This window comes from Lonchura striata, chromosome Z (assembly GCF_050655825.1).
Source record: "Lonchura striata isolate lonStrDom1 chromosome Z, ASM5065582v1, whole genome shotgun sequence".
NCBI lineage: Eukaryota > Metazoa > Chordata > Aves > Passeriformes > Estrildidae > Lonchura > Lonchura striata.
In genome coordinates, this window is record NC_140740.1 from 72,353,798 (window position 1) to 72,368,399 (window position 14,602).

At 39.3% G+C, this 14,602-nt stretch overlaps 1 protein-coding gene across 1 annotated transcript in view; it reads left to right on the forward strand.

Moving 5' to 3' along the window:
• MAP1B (microtubule associated protein 1B) overlaps positions 1-12,098 on the forward strand; it is a 68,507-nt gene extending 56,409 nt beyond the window's left edge. Inside the window, exons 5-7 of the mRNA XM_021531757.4 lie at positions 751-7,297; positions 9,407-9,645; positions 11,400-12,098. Of these exons, the coding sequence (XP_021387432.3) occupies positions 751-7,297; positions 9,407-9,645; positions 11,400-11,555 (6,942 nt within the window). The 3' untranslated portion in view covers positions 11,556-12,098. The remainder of the gene's footprint in view (positions 1-750; positions 7,298-9,406; positions 9,646-11,399) is intronic.
• The last annotated feature ends 2,504 nt before the right edge of the window (positions 12,099-14,602 follow it).

Here is a 14,602-nt window from a genome sequence, read left to right on the forward strand (position 1 = left end):
TCTCTTAGAGCCCCATATTTTCCAGAACCCTAAACCATGGAATTCTTCCAAGAGGTCTAAGTTCAGGATTCTAGTCCTGCTTGCTGTTTTGCTTCTTCACAAGATTATGAGTTCCACCATCTCATGATCAGTGTTCTGAAAAACTCTCCTGCAGCCAATCTTGATAAATCCAAGAGCAATACTGACTTTTCAGGGGCTAGCCCACAGAAAGACCTGCACAGTGGTGTTGTGGAATATATCCCATGAGAGAAACAGAAAGGATGGCAACTACCCCTGGGAGGATGCTGGTCTCCTAGGTGTTGCAATTGTTCTCTGCCTGTTAAGAGGTTGTACTTTGTCCTTTAGATACTTGGCTGTCTCTTCTGGATGGACTCGACCAGGTGGGAGGCTCATGAGTCCATGGTGGACATACGGTGGCAGCTCAGGCTGCATTATCTCCACAGTCCTCATACCCTCTCAGTATAATAGTACCATCCTTCTATAAAGTACAGAGGAGGGAAGGGGGAACCTTGTGTCCTATTGTCTTTTGGGCAGTACTGACCGGAAATAAGATCCTCCTTTTTGTTTAAAAAAAATAAGACAGTATCATAATTGTGATACCAGATTACTTTAGCATCTAGAATGGGGACTCACCAGTGCAAAACCAAATTAAAAAGGTTTTATCTATCTGATCAGGAAATATGTGTTGACATTGTCATTAAAAAAATTAATTTGTGTGCACCTTCTTGTGTTTTTGTTTTATAACCCTAGATTGGTGAATTGTTGAGCACCACACACCCTGCCAACAAAGCCAGCCTAACTCTTTTCTGCCCCGAGGAAGGGGACTGGAAAAACTCTAACCTTGACAGACACAACCTTCAAGACTTCATTAACATTAAACTCAACTCAGCTTCCATATTGCCTGAGATGGAAGGACTCTCTGAATTCACAGAGTATCTGTCAGAATCAGTAGAAGTGCCATCACCTTTTGACATTTTGGAACCTCCAACCTCAGGAGGTTTCTTGAAGCTCTCCAAACCCTGCTGTTACATTTTCCCAGGAGGAAGAGGGGATTCTGCATTGTTCGCAGTGAATGGATTCAATATGCTTATCAATGGAGGATCCGAAAGAAAATCTTGTTTTTGGAAACTTATCCGGCACTTGGACAGGGTAGATTCCATTCTGCTCACTCACATCGGAGATGACAATCTGCCAGGAATCAATAGCATGCTTCAGCGAAAGATAGCTGAACTAGAAGAGGAACAGTCTCAAGGGTCTACTACCAACAGTGACTGGATGAAAAATCTGATCTCACCTGATTTAGGAGTTGTGTTCCTTAATGTACCTGAGAACCTGAAGAACCTGGATCCTAATTTTAGGGTAAAAAGGAGTGTAGAAGAAGCTTGTTTTACTCTCCAGTATTTAAATAAGTTATCTATGAAACCAGAACCTCTCTTCAGAAATACAGGAAATACCATTGACCCTATCATTTTATTTCAGAAAATGGGAGTTGGCAAACTTGAGATGTATGTGCTTAATCCTGTCAAAAATAGCAAAGAGATGCAATATTTTATGCAGCAGTGGAGTGGTACTAACAAAGATAAAGCTGAATTCCTGCTACCAAATGGCCAAGAGCTAGACATTCCATTATCCTATTTCACCTCTGTCTCATCCCTGATTGTGTGGCATCCAGCTAATCCTGCAGAAAAAATAATCCGAGTTCTCTTTCCTGGAAACAGTACCCAGTATAATATTCTAGAGGGACTAGAAAAACTCAAACACTTGGACTTCCTTAAACAACCAATGGTTACACAAAAAGACCTAACTGGGAACATTGCTAGTCCAGCTGTGAAACAAGCGAAATTGAAACAACGAACAGATAGCAAGGAGAGTCTGAAGCCTGCTGCAAAGACACCACCAAATAAGCCTGTCAGAAAGGAATCTAAAGAAGAAACACCAGAGCCTGTGAAGCCTAGCCCAGTACCAGAAAAGCCTCAGAAGCTGGAAAGCAAAGAAAAAGTTCCAGTTAAAAAAGAAAAACTAACAAAAGTAGAGACCAAATCAATAGTGGTGGAAAAAGACATATCAAGTAAGGAAGAGCAACTAGTAAAATCTGAAGTTCCTGAAAAACAAAGTACAGATGTAAAACCAAAAATGTCAAAGGAGAAGACAGTAAAAAAGGAAGTCAAAGCAAAACCCGAAGAAAAGAAAGAGGACAAAGAAAAACCAAAGAAAGAGGTTTCTAAAAGAGAAGAGAAAACCCCCATCAAAAAAGAGGAAAAACCAAAAAAAGAAGAGATCAAGAAAGAAGTTAAGAAAGAGGTGAAAAAGGAAGAGAAGAAGGAAACTAAGAAGGAAATAAAGAAAGAAGCTTCAACAAAAGAAGTTAAAAAAGAAGCTAAAAAAGAAGAGAAGAAGGAAATCAAGAAGGAAGACAAAGAAGCCAAAAAGGACATCAAGAAGGTTCCTAAAGAAACAAAGAAGACAGCTACTCCTTCAAATGAAGCCAAAAAAACAGCCGCAAAGCCTAAACCACAAAAGAAGGAGGAGCCTGCTAAAAAAGAATCTATACCTGCTGGAAAGCCAAAGGAAAAAGGAAAAGTAAAAAGTGTGAAAAAGGACCTCAAAGTCAGTGGAGCACAAGCTGCCCTTGCAGCTGTTGGAGCTGCAACTGTTGCAGCTGCAGAAATTACAGCTGGTGGAAAGGAGCTTGAAGCAGAGAGATCCCTTATGTCTTCACCAGAAGATTTAACAAAGGATTTTGAGGAATTAAAAGCTGAAGAAGTAGAAACAATAAAAGAAACAAAATCTCAAGTTGCACTTATAAAGGATGATCTGAAACTTACTGGTACAGTACAAAAAGACACCTTTGAAGTACAAAAAGAAAAATTGGATAATGAAGGACCTGCTGAGTCATCTGATGAAGGCATAACCACCACAGAAGCTGAGGGTGAGTGTGAACAGACACCTGAAGAATTGGAACCTGTGGAAAAACACAAAGTTGATGACAATGAAAAATTTGAAGATGAGGGAACTGGCTTGGAAGAATCATCTGAAGCAGATTATGAAGAAAAGGCAGAGACAGAAGAAGCTGAAGAACGAGATGAAAATGAAGTAGAAAAAACACATCTGGATGCCACAAAATCATATATGGAAGAACCAAGAAAAATTCCAGGTGGCTCAGAAAAACTAATGACTGAAGTAGATACTAACCTAAAAGACGAAAAGTATATTGAAAAGGCAGATTATGAGACATCCGATGAACGAGCTGAAGAAGACAGGGAAGATGCAATAGAAAAGGCAGAAACTGAAGAGACTGAAGAAGATGAGGAAGACAAAGCAGAAGACATTAGAGATGAAGAGGAAACTGAAAAAACAGAAGCTGAAGAAGATTACGTGATGGCTGTGGTCGACAAAGCTGCAGAATCTGGTGAAGCTGAGGATAAGTATGGCTTACTCATAATTACACCAACTAAACGCTCAGAGTCTCAGTCTCCAGTGATTGAACCAGCTTCTTCTATCCATGATGAGACACTACCTGGTGGTTCAGAAAGTGAAGCCACTGTTTCTGATGAAGAAAATAGAGAAGATCAACCTGAGGAATTCACTGCTACTTCAGGTTACACACAGTCCACCATTGAAATATCCAGTGAACCAACTCCCATGGATGAAATGTCAACACCCCGAGATGTCATGAGTGATGAAACTAACAATGAGGAAAGTGAGTCACCCTCTCAGGAGTATGTGAACATTACCAAGTATGAGACATCACTATACTCTCAAGAGTTCAGCAGAGCTAAACTTTCTCCACTTCCAGATGCTTTTAATGGGTTGTCTGAGGGATCCAAAACAGAGGCCACAGAAGGTAAGGATTATAATGCCTCAGCTTCCACCATCTCACCACCCTCTTCATTAGAAGAAGACAAATTCTGTAAATCTGCATTCCAAGATGTATACCGGCAAAGAGAAAGTGAAATCCAAGCCACTGACAAATTAGAAATCAAAGAACCCTATCAAGAAGATGGTGGAAAACATAGTTCAGCCAAGAGTCCAGCTGACAGTTTGTCCCCTCCATCACCTGTTGCCAAAACACCACTGAGTGAACGCAGTGTGAATTTTTCGCTCACTCCCAATGAGATCAAGGTTCCTTCTGAGTCTGTCCCCACTGCTAAATTGCCTGATGTACACCAAGAAGTTGCTGAAGAGCACTGTGCAAGCCCCGAAGATAAAACATTAGAAGTAGCATCTCCATCACAGTCTGCTGCTGGTAGTGCTGGCCACACACCTTACTATCAGTCTCCCACTGATGAAAAGTCCAGTCAGCTTCCCTCTGAAACCAGTGAAAAGTCTACAGAAGCTCCTGTTAGCTTTGAGTTCAGTGAAGTCAAAGATGAGTCTGCAAAATGCAGAATAAGCCCTATGGATGAGCCTGTACCAGATTCAGAATCTCCTATTGAAAAGGTTCTCTCACCTCTGCGGAGTCCTCCACTGATAGGTTCAGAGACCACCTATGATACATTTTTGAGTGCTGATTTAAAGTCTTCCACCAGAGATTATGGAAGTCCTTCTGAAGGGAAACCTGAAAAAGACAAATCACCTGTTCAGATGAGCCCAGCTTCTGAAGCAAGCTCTGTGGGCCTCTTCCAAGAAAAACAAGATGAAAAAAGCATGGAATTTATGGTAATTAAGGAAGGCTTCAGCCTGGAAAGGAAAATGGAGGATACAGAACCCAGCAGCTCCCAGTCTTCACTGGTCTTGGATGAGCGGAAGTTAGCAGGTGATCTCTCACCAACTCAAATAGATATCAGTCAGTTTGGTTCTTTAAAAGAAGATACCAAAATGTCAATTTCTGAAGGCACTGTCTCTGACAAGTCTGCAACTCCTGTTGATGAGGTTGTTGCAGAAGACACCTATTCCCATATAGAAGGAGTAGCTTCTGTCTCTACAGCATCTGTTGCCACTAGTTCATTTCCAGAACCAACTACCGATGATGTATCTCCTTCTTTGCATGCTGAAGTTGGTTCTCCACACTCTACTGAAGTTGATGATTCCCTTTCAGTGTCAGTTGTACAAACACCAACAACTTTTCAGGAAACAGAAATGTCTCCATCTAAAGAAGAGTGCCCAAGGCCTATGTCAATTTCTCCACCAGATTTCTCACCTAAAACTGCAAAATCAAGAACACCAGTGCTTGATCATAGATCTCCTGAGCAGTCAGCTATGTCAGTAGAATATGGTCGGGAGTCACCTGAGCAGTCTTTAGCAATGGATTTTAGTAGACAGTCTCCAGAATATCCTGCTGTAGGCACTAGTGTACACCATATATCTGAAAACGGTCCCACGGAAGTAGATTATAGCCCTTCCGATATACAAGAGTCTCCTTTTGCACAGAAGATTTCACCTGTGGAACAGTCATCTTACTCTCAAGAGAAAGATATTTCAGAAATTATTTCAGTTTCTCAAATTGAAGCTTCATCTTCAACTTCATCAGCTCATACACCTTCGCAGGTAGCTTCACCACTGCCAGAAGAAACTTTTTCAGGTGGTATTCCACCCAGAGAGATGTCACTGCATTCTTCTTTTACCTCAGAAAAAGTACAGAGCCTGGGAGAAAAGTTGTCACCAAAATCTGACCTGTCTCCACTAACTCCAAGGGAATCTTCTCCCCTGTATTCTCCTACTTTTCCAGATTCACCTCCTGCAATCACAGAAGCAGTGTCAGCTAGTCACACACCTTTGTTGTCACAGAGAGTGTCTTCTGTCAAAGCCTTTGGTTATCAGGAACCCCTGTCAAAGCACAGTCCAGAGCCTTTATTCAGCCCAGATAAAGAAGATTCAGAGAAAAGCAGCAGGTCACCAGAAGAACTTAGTTATTCATATGAGGCCAGAGAGAAAACTACGAGGTCACCAGAGAGTATCAGCTATTCCTATGAGGCAGTTGGAAAATCTACTAGATCCCCTCAAGGCATGGATTATTCCTATGAGACAAGCAGAAAAACTACCAGGTCTCCTGAGACCACAGATTATTCCTATGAGATAACCAGGAACACTACTAGGTCACCCGAGGGTACAGACTATTCATATGAGATAATTGCAAAAAATATGAGGTCATCTGAGGTCACAGATTATTCTTATCAGGTAACAGGGAAAACCACCAGGTCACCAGGGGCCACAGATTATTCTTATGAGACAGCTGGGAAAACTGCCAAATCACCTGAAGCCACAGATTATTCCTATGAGTTAACTGGGAAAGCTACTAGATCACCTGATGCAATGGATTATTCCTATGAGGCAACAAGGAAAACCTCTAAGTCACCAGAAGCTGTTGGCTACTGCTATGAGACAACTGGGAGAACCACCAGGTCATCAGAGGCCATGACTTACTCTTATGAGACAACTGGGAAAGCCTCCAGTTCACCTGAAGCCACAGATTACTCATTTGAGACAACTGGGAGAGCTACCACTGGGAGGTCACCTGAAGCTACCAGCTATTCCTATGAAGCAAGTGCACATTTTACTCCAAGTAAATCATTAGCAGAATCCCGTCAAGATGTTGACTTATGCCTTGTGTCCTCTTGTGAATATAAGCATCCCAAGACTGAACTTTCACCTTCATTTATCAACCCAAATCCACTTGAGTGGTTTGCAAATGAAGAACAGTCTCAAGATCAAGAGAAGCCACTAACTCAGTCTGGGGGAGCTCAGCCTCCTTCTGGGGGAAAGCAGCAAGGGCGGCAGTGTGATGAAACTCCTCCCACATCTGTGAGCGAGTCTGTCCCATCTCAGACCGATTCAGACGTTCCTCCAGAGACTGAGGAATGCCCTTCCATCACTGCAGATGCTAACATTGACTCAGAAGATGAGTCGGAAACCATTCCAACGGACAAGACAATTACGTACAAACACATTGACCCACCACCTGTCCCAATGCAGGATCGCAGCCCTTCCCCCAGGCACCCTGATGTTACCATGGTTGATCCAGAGGCTCTGCCAGTTGAACAGAATTTAGGCAAACCTTTGAAGAAGGACCTCAAAGAAAAGTCAAAGACAAAAAAGCAGGGTACAAAGACCAAGTCATCTTCTCCTGTTAAAAAAAGTGATGGTAAACCAAAACAAGTGGCTTCACCAAAGCCAGCTACAAAAGAATCTTTAGACAAAATTTCCAGAACAGCTTCTCCAAAAAAGAAGGAATCTGTGGAGAAGACAACCAAAAATATCTCTAATCCAGAGGTAAAGTCTCGAGTGGAAGAGAAAGATAAGGATACCAAGAATGCAGCAAATACAACAACATCCAAGTCGGCAAAGACTGCAACCACAGGTAAAGACAAGTATCAATGCCCTGACATTATGATTTTCTTAGTTGTTGCATGTTGTTAGTTTGCCATTATATCAGCTGAGAGTGTGGTTTGTGGCATACCCTCAAAGAAAGTTCAGGTTTTAAATGTAGGTAAATGCTACATTAAAATGTCTGAATGTCACTAGTTTTACTTCTATAATCTAAGAAATTTTATGTCAGTTTGCCCAGAGAGTACATAAAATAGAAAGAATTTAATACAAGATGTCTAAACAGTTAGCCACCTAATAGAATTGAAAGTACCACTTTTGTAGGTGAAGTAAAATCAGTAGCAAGGTGAACCCTTTTATTCATTGTGAGAAATAAGTAGATAAAGTTCTCTTTAACACAAAGTAATGCAATTTAATATTGTGGAAGGCAAAGTCACTATCTCTCTTTGGATGTTCTTATTACTTTGCTGGATTGATTTTAAAAGCAGCATTTAAAAGTATTTAACATTAGTAAAAGCATTTTGAGTGAAGTAAGCATGTACATCACATAATTCAGTCTTATGCCGTCACTGATGACTAAACATACAGAAAGTTAATGTAATTTTGAATGTCTGTTACACATTCTAAGTAGCAAAAAATTGTGTATCAGATTACTGAAGGAGGTATTGAGCTAATCTGTTGTTTCCAGCAGACCTTGTTAGGGACTGTCTGGAGGATACTTTGGTTTTTCTTCTGTAAGGACTGATATTCTGTTGAAGGCTTCTTTACAAGGAGCAGTTCTAGGATTCAGCACAAATAAACGAGCATTCAGCTGTCCTTAGTTTCTCTGGTTTTGGTAGTCCACTGTTCCTTTCTCACACCATCATTTGCATCTCTCTGTTAGAAGATACATTTCAAAGCAGCAATGTAGTTCATGCTGTGCATTTCTGCAGCACTTCAGCTCTATATTGAAGTCATTAGGCACACTTCTCAGGTATGTGCTGGAATAATTTGTAATGATGTAAAATTGTAAAAATATAGCAACAAGTATCTTAATCAGTGTTGGTATGCACAATTATAAAAGACATCAGAGATTTTTTTTTATCATCAAAGATGATAAAATATTTTGTAACAAAACCAATAGCAAAACCTCTCTAAATCAGGAAATCTTATCACTTCATTTGGAACTTTGCCCTGTGGTGAGTGTCAGAACATGCTAGACAACTGTAAGGAAGTTTTCTGGCCTTGCAATGTTTGACCCTAAATTGATCATATTGCTCAGATAATTGTTTACCAAGCTTAATCAACATGAGAAAGCTAATAAACCATAAACATTAATCATCTGGGTAAAATTACTGGCTGAAGCCCGATTTTTAGTTTACGCTATGATTTTAGAGCAAAAGATGCAATTTTTTTGTGTAATAGTTTTCATGTGTTTACATGTTGCATTACATTTTGACTGAAGCTCTTTTTCTTGGAACAAGTTCTGTATGTACTATTTACAGCAGCAAAGAAATGCTTCACCCCACTTTTTGTGATAAGTGGCTAACTCCTGTATGCAAATAGGGATACAGAGGCAGACAAATACTCAACTCTGTTCACTGAATTGCTTTGCAACTTCCTCCTTCCAAGTTCCTTCTTGACCCTCTTTGTGCTCACATGTAGTAGCTTCCTGATGGATCTGTAAGGCAGCCTGAGCACATCAATTGCTGTCATGTCTAGCTATGTGCCTCAGATTTCAGGACAGCTTCAAATTTTCATGGCTTCCTGTGTGATACTATATTTTATAATCATTCATACCCTAGATTTTCAGAAAGCTGCACTTCTTCATCAGGAAAATAATAGCACCATTTACCGAATGGTAATTCAGTAATCAGAGCCCTGCATAGTAATTGTTGGATAATAGTAGTATATTACTGGAAAAGGTTCAACCAAGTTTTTGTTATGTGGTAGTGATTTTTTATTGTATTATATAGTTCCAGTTTCAGGTTTTTCCTCCTATTACAATCATAATTGGGGTACAGCAAAGCTGTAACATGTCATAATATGTAGGAGGGTAATTCCATAATTGGTCACCTCTCACCTCAATGGTACTAAAAGTAATTAATAAATGCATGCTTTTAACCAACCTGTCATACATTCTTTTGTTGTTTGGTTTCCAAAGGACCTGGGAATACTAAGGTGGCAAAATCTACAGCAGTGCCTCCAGGACCTCCAGTGTATTTGGATCTGGTGTACATTCCCAACCACAGCAATAGCAAGAATGTTGATGTTGAGTTTTTCAAGAGGGTGCGGTCATCCTACTATGTGGTGAGCGGGAATGATGCTGCAGCCGAGGAGCCAAGTAGGGCTGTTCTGGACTCCCTGCTGGAGGGCAAGGCACAGTGGGAGAGTAACATGCAGGTAGGCTCTTCATTTCTGTCTCAACCTGGAAATCTAACCTTTCTCAGCTATGAGGAACTGGAGCACTTCTGGCACAGATGGTGGCTGCCAGAGAATGGGACCCTGTCTTGGTTTCAAAGACAGGTGTCTGCCAAGGAAGGCAGGAACCTCCTTTGGAATGGAGAATATGGTGAGCGAAAAGAGGACCTGCACCCAATACCATTTACTCAGACCAATTCTCCCAGTATCTCTGTCCTTCCCAGACAAACCACCAGGTAAAAGGACAGAGTAGCTAGCTGCACTCTTCCCTTGAGGTGTGGCAACTTATTTTGCCTCTCTTAAGTACCCCATCCTTATTGTCTCCTACCAACACACATGGGAGAAAATTCCGTGAGAGAAAGAAACAAAAGAAAGAATCCTAAACTCCAGCAGGCCCCCACGCTGGGAACCAATGAAAGCATTGATGATGTGTGAACCACAGAGCTGCACTGCACTCCATTCAGACCAGTTCCTGGTTTTTAAAACAGTTGAGAGATGGCTTATAGGGCCAGCTGGCTGTCTCATAATTTTACTACACCACATATATGATCTGAGTTTGGCATTGTTGCAGTTTTAAGTAGAGAATAAATGTTACACACTTTATAAAGTAATTACATGCATTTGGAAACTTCATGTGCCTTTCCATTATGATGAATAAGTTAGCAAAATATTTCTTTATAATCTGAAGAGTTATCAGTGCAGATTACAACCTTATAACTTCTCTTGAAAACTGCACTGTCTCAGCACTTTGAGAAACATGCCTCACTCTTCAACATTTTTAAAAGTTTAATAAGGGATAAAAGGGACAGTAAACAGCAACAGGTGCATAGCCATAGCTAGAGGGACACCAGCTAATCATAGCAAGTCTTCTTAAATACTTTTTCATTGCATTAGTCAAATACATATTCATAAATATTAAACGTATTGAAACATTTCTTTAAACTTCTTTATATGTTCCGGGGATTCTTTAGCTTGGTCCGACCCCTGACCCATCTTTTTAGAATACGTACAGTAATCATGGATGTGATTTTGAGAGTTATGTCTCACTTCTGTGGTTTCAGCAGGCAATAGTGATAGTCAAAGGATCAGTGGCAGGGGTCTTTACAGCTGTTCTTCAAATGTTATCTGACCATGCAGACCATTTTAGCTATTTCCACGAGTATTTTAAATCAATATCAGCTATTTCACAAATTCATCTGTTATTCTCACTTCTGTCAGTTAGTTACAGAAATAAAGGCACTAGTTATTATTCCACAATTACAGTTACTTCTGCAAAAGTTAACACATAGCATCCACTTTAATATTTTCCGAAACCCTAAACTATAGTTTATGTTTATCACAATAAAATATTCAAGTTACACCGGGACTAAGGCACTGGCCACAAAAAGCTGACAAATTATACTATATTAAATTCACTTAAAAGTGATTACAAATAGTATTATATCAAAATCACAGAAATTAATAATAATTTGCAAAAGCCAATACATAATAGCAAAAGCCAACAACTACATAGTTATTTATAACAGGACCTTACAAAACCAACATTTTCTTTCGATAAACCTTATTTTCAGTCATTCTGCCTTACCTACATGTTGATTTCTTTTTTCAACCCATTTATTCAAGTATTTATTGCATAAAAATCCACTCTTTCGAAAAGAGTGTTGGATGGGGCTTCTTGAAAAGACATTTTGCTGTTTCTGTGGTCCATTCAATAGGAATTTTATTTTGTGTTGCAGGTGACTTTAATCCCAACCCATGACTCAGAAGTGATGAGGGAATGGTACCAAGAGACCCATGAGAAACAGCAGGATCTCAACATCATGGTTTTGGCAAGCAGCAGCACTGTTGTTATGCAAGATGAATCTTTTCCTGCATGCAAGATTGAACTGTAAGAACAAGACCGTGCATCACAAGATTAAACTTTGTTTCCAGAAATTCTTCAGTTTGAAAACACCTTTCCTGAAAATTCAAGTCATCTATTTTAACTGCTCAACTATATACCTGCCAAATGCTATACTATGTCACAGTGATGCAAGTCACTAATATTTTTCAGTCTTTGTTGGTTGCTAAGGGAAATAACAGTCTTCCCATAGTAGAGTACAAATTACTGCGAAAATACAGATCCAGTTGCATCAACATTTTAAAACCATGCACTCTAGCAACCCCAATTGACTTTTGCCAGGTAGAGGCGTTTGCCCTCTAAAGAAACACAAAGAAAGTAAGAGAGAGAGGGGTAGGAGGAGAAAGTAGTATATATTAGGTCTGCATTAGTCTCATGGCAATAGATGTATCGCTTACTACAGTCTGCTTATGTTCTCACATGAGAAGAAAGTTTTAAATTTTTATCAATATGAGCTATCACTATGGGGATCCTTTTTTTAAAGAATTAAGTTAGCTCAAACGTAAAAAAAAAAAAAAAAAAAAAAAAAAGAGAACATGGCTAGGAAGGGATGTATGACCTAATCACTCATCAGCAGCTTTTCACTTTAATTTGAGCTCTGCATACTGACACACCGTAACAATCACAGGCCAAATATGCACGTAGCCTGCACCCCATCCAGAAGTGTAAAATCTTTCTTAGAACATGCAGAATTGTTGATCTAAGGCATGCTTCCAGCAAAAACCCGCTCACTCCAGCCAGAACTGACCAGTCCACATGCTTGAACACCCATGTCCACTGTCGATTAACTGAAGCAAAATACCAAAGCGGTCAGGAGTACATACAGTAGACAATTTGCCTTAGAAAGTGACTTGAATGTACAAAGAAACTTGATGCACTTATTTTTTAATGCTGAGACAGCAAATTTATAAAACATCTGTGTAGGATCATAGTTACACCAGTAAAGAAGTGTGAGTGTGCATGTGTGGTATTAGGAACTTATCTGACTGGTCAAATGGTTTGGTGCTCTGAATTACATATATTAGTTAAGTGAACACTTCATAGATGCACCTGGACAGCTCAACAAGGCAAGATGAGTTTTTTTTTGAAGGCTCCTTTCATACTGTGGAAGCAAGATTGAAGTGGTGTCCAGTATCAGAGTTACAAAACTTAGTGAAACATTCAGATTGATTGACAAGGTTACCTGTGAGCCTGTACAGTATTCAGCCTTCCTTTGTCTTACCTGATTTTATTTGTTTAATTTAAGAGGGAACAAATGTACAGAAGCCTTTCTTTTTAGTGCTGCATGAACTTTTAATACATTATTTGTAATAAACACTTTCATTTACAGGTAAATGCAAAGAAAATTTTTTCCGGTGAAGGCATTCTTTTTAGTAGTTTCGTAAGATAAATGAGTAGTGTTGTTTAAGATTCTAGTGAGAATGGATATTGAGGTAAAATTTATTGAAAAGAGTCAACTGTCAATACCTTTTTCAGGAAACAGGTATGGAAAGATACTCTCATAAAATTATTCTGTTGATGATGACAGAAAATTGGATTTGAGAAGTTGATTGCCCAATATTTAAAAGGTTGTAACCTACATTATTAATCCTTACAAGATCTTGAAAAAGGATAGAACAAGCAATAAGCTAAAATAAGTCCCTTCTCTTCCCTTTTCCTTCCCTTGTCTTCCCCTTTGCTTTCTTCTTTCCTCTATTCTTTCCTTTCCTCCTTCTCTTTCCTTTACTCCTCTCTCCTCCTCTCATTTCCTCTTTTTTTACTCTTTCACTTCCTTTCCTCTTCCTTTCCTTGCCTCTTCCTTTATTATTCTTTTTTCTTCCTTTCCTTTCCTTCTTTATGTTTCCCTTCTTTTCCTTCTCTAGACTGCTTGCAGAGGAGCAGCACCACCTCTGTGATTTAAGACAGTTTGGATATTTTCGTCTCAGAAATTTTACCCCAGTTTAAAAGATCTTGTTACATTGCAGAAGGTCTTCAAATCTGAATTTGAGAAGGTGTAAAGGCCTACAGCACAGACTTATGTGCTGGTTGTATGAATCACCGTTATGGCTGGCATTAAGTTTTACAATGTAGTGAATTATGACCTCATTTTATTTTCTCTTCTTATAATTTATTTCAATTTTATATTGTTAGGATGTTTTTGTTTAATAGGTGTATGTTTGCACTCCTAATTTTTATGAGGGTTTTTTAATACTGGTTTAGGGTCTTGTAAATGTGGGCTTCTCATGCCCATTTAATGCTGTGAATTACTGTTGTCAGTGGCTGGGGTTTTGATTTATTTTTAATGTCTTCTCTTTTTTTAGGTTTCTCTAGCAATGCTGTTTTATTTATTGCTATACCTTTTAAGTAGTTAAGAATAACTCAGAGTTACTATGGCACAAAAGGCAGATGGAAATGTATTGTGAAAACAAGCATGTTTGCTGGGCTCATGTCATTCACTTAAGAATGCTTTTGTAATACATAGTCTACAAAGATATGTGGTATCTTTGCAGACTATGTTGTATCATTTTGCAGATATGTTCTGCAAAATTTTTGGCAGAACAGTTGTACTGTTTCTACAATTCTTTCTTATTTGTGTATTTTATTATATCGGTCAGAATTCAAACCTTTTGAGTGGGTAGGAACAGATTTCCTGGTTTTCTGACAACACCTGAAATGGTTTGTATCTCTGCTTTGGTAGAAAATTGTTTTAAGTACACAAGTGGTTTTGTGACTAATCACACTTATGCCACTCACTCCTGTGAATCAGGAGCAATTTTACTCCTGTCAGGGAAATTACAGTCATCTGATCCTACTGTAAATTAAATTGGAAACAAGCCTTAAATATGCCCAAGCAAGTTTATGATGGCTGAAGCATTTGTTTTACTTCTGAAATAATAATAATAATTAGACAGTTACATATACATTTGCTTTTTTTGCTGCTACAAGAATATTAAAACCCTGGTCTGGCTATTCTGAGGTATTGTAATGCCTGTTCCATCCACTCCCTTCCAAATGGCAATGGCACCTAGATTCAACACAGCAATGAGCTCCTCCATTGGC